This window comes from Austrofundulus limnaeus, unplaced genomic scaffold (assembly GCF_001266775.1).
Source record: "Austrofundulus limnaeus strain Quisiro unplaced genomic scaffold, Austrofundulus_limnaeus-1.0 Scaffold432, whole genome shotgun sequence".
Taxonomy (NCBI): domain Eukaryota; kingdom Metazoa; phylum Chordata; class Actinopteri; order Cyprinodontiformes; family Rivulidae; genus Austrofundulus; species Austrofundulus limnaeus.
Window position 1 is genome coordinate 9,076 of NW_013952834.1, and position 1,957 is coordinate 11,032.

Genomic DNA, 1,957 nt, shown 5'->3' on the forward strand with positions numbered 1-1,957 from the left:
CAGCATGGCTTCCAAAAAACGCTGCAGGATTTCTCAAACATGCATGAATGAGTGAAAGCAAGACTGGGCATGTTTTTTATAAGAGGATAACATTATAACATGATGTAAAACTCAAAAAAGTTGATTTTACATGATATTGCCCCTTTAACATAAGTAAATAAAGGTGTGTCAGGAGAGGTGTCTCACCTGCACTCAGTTCCACGTTAATTGTGATGTACAACAGAAATGTGCGTGGATTCAGACATACGCACAGTTTGATAAATCTGGATTTTTTTGTTCGTACGCAGTTTTCTGGATTTCACTGTACGCCATGTTTCAGTAAGAAATCCACACAAGTCTTTGCACATGAGGCCCCTGGACTGTGTCTTGTTATGGCTGATTTTCGTTCCTCTTCTTTCAAGTGCAGACCTCCACCTCTCCAAGATCTCCTCCTCCTGTTCCTGTTCTCATCACAGATCACATCTGCAAACATCATAATCCACAGAGATTCCTGCCTGACCTCTTCTGTTAGTCTGTCCATAACCACTTTTTAAGAAATAGTGGGAAAAAAAGTCAAGTACTTTGCTTTTTGAAAACAGCATGGAAGGAGAGAAGCAAAATATTGGGTTTTCATGTTGAATATTTTCTGTCTTTTAGGAACAACATCCTGACAGAGCTGACCTCAACGCTGCCATGGCAGCCTTTAAAAGCCTTGATGTAAGACACACAATGATCTTTACTGACAGYTATTCCACTTGTCCATGAGTAATAGTGTTTTTCTTTTTAACTTATCTTAGTTTTAAACTCTGCTGTAGGGTTGGGCACTGTTTGACTTTGAACAATTYTGGTTTCTAACGATTCTGGAATCGTTCTGTTTAAAGGCAGAGTCAAAAAAAGTTTACTTGTTTCAAATGAGGTAGGGTAGCTAACCTGAGTTCTTTCTGGATTAAATACTCTTACCTTATTTTTAGTTTTATTTCGATTAACTTTTTCTTTTTACTTTTTGTGAACTTTACTAATATTTCCTCACAGGGCTGTTATCAGCCATTATATAAACATCAAACCTATGAAATTGAATAAAAATGTTATTAACTTTGCACAGGGCTATTCTGAGAATTGTTCTGSTGCACTGGCAGATTATTTCTCTTAGTTACAGAATATTCAGACTCAAATCAAGTAAAATAATCTGTCAGTGGAATGAGACAATTGCATTTGGTTTTACTACTTGAAATAAGGAGAATTCCCAGACTAACGAGATTAATAATCTAACGTAGTCTGCTCTTGTTTAGYAGATCAGTCTCAAAACAAGATCAAAAATACTTTTTGGCTAATATAAAATTGTAAGACCTGGTTAGATGAACATTTGTTGCAGTGTAGACTTTTACAATGAAGCTTTATTTATATAAAAATACATTGACAGTCAGTATCTTGTAAGAAAATYCGTATTCAATAAACTGAAGTCGGTATTAAAAACGCAATTGTTAAATAAAATGATTTGTACAAGGAATTAAACCATACAACACCAGAATTTTGGATCTGAGTGAGGTTTATTGTCACTCAAGCTGACAGGAAACCAACACTACCGGAAAACCAGGAAGTTCATGTTTTTATACACCTTCTTCAATGCCTGCGTTCGCCCCCTACTGACCTACGGCTGAATCACAGGCATTCAGACAAAATCCTCAACACCTTCTTCAATGCCTGCGTTCGCCCCCTACTGACCTACGGCTGAATCACAGGCATTCAGACAAAATCCTCAGCTAACGTCATCACAACGTTTGATTACGTGTTGTCACATATTTCGGACATGTAACTGAACTTATTTCAATCAAAACATAATAGATTAAACACTGTCAACATTACAAAAAGGAAAACCTAAGAATATAGTGTTGTGTTTTTAACATCAGTACTAACCTCTAATAACTTTAAATTTCTTCAATGGAATGTCAACTTTTTTTTTGATTCATTGCTACAGATG

At 36.1% G+C, this 1,957-nt stretch overlaps 1 protein-coding gene across 2 annotated transcripts in view; it reads left to right on the forward strand.

The window, feature by feature from the left end:
- Window positions 1-1,957, forward strand: part of LOC106529268 (rho guanine nucleotide exchange factor 7) — a gene marked incomplete at its 5' end in the record, with an annotated part of 24,578 nt that overhangs the window by 8,878 nt on the left and 13,743 nt on the right. For both annotated transcript variants that reach the window (XM_014024631.1, XM_014024632.1), the window contains 1 exon segment: window positions 637-696. In XM_014024631.1, coding sequence (XP_013880085.1) covers window positions 637-696 — 60 coding nt within the window.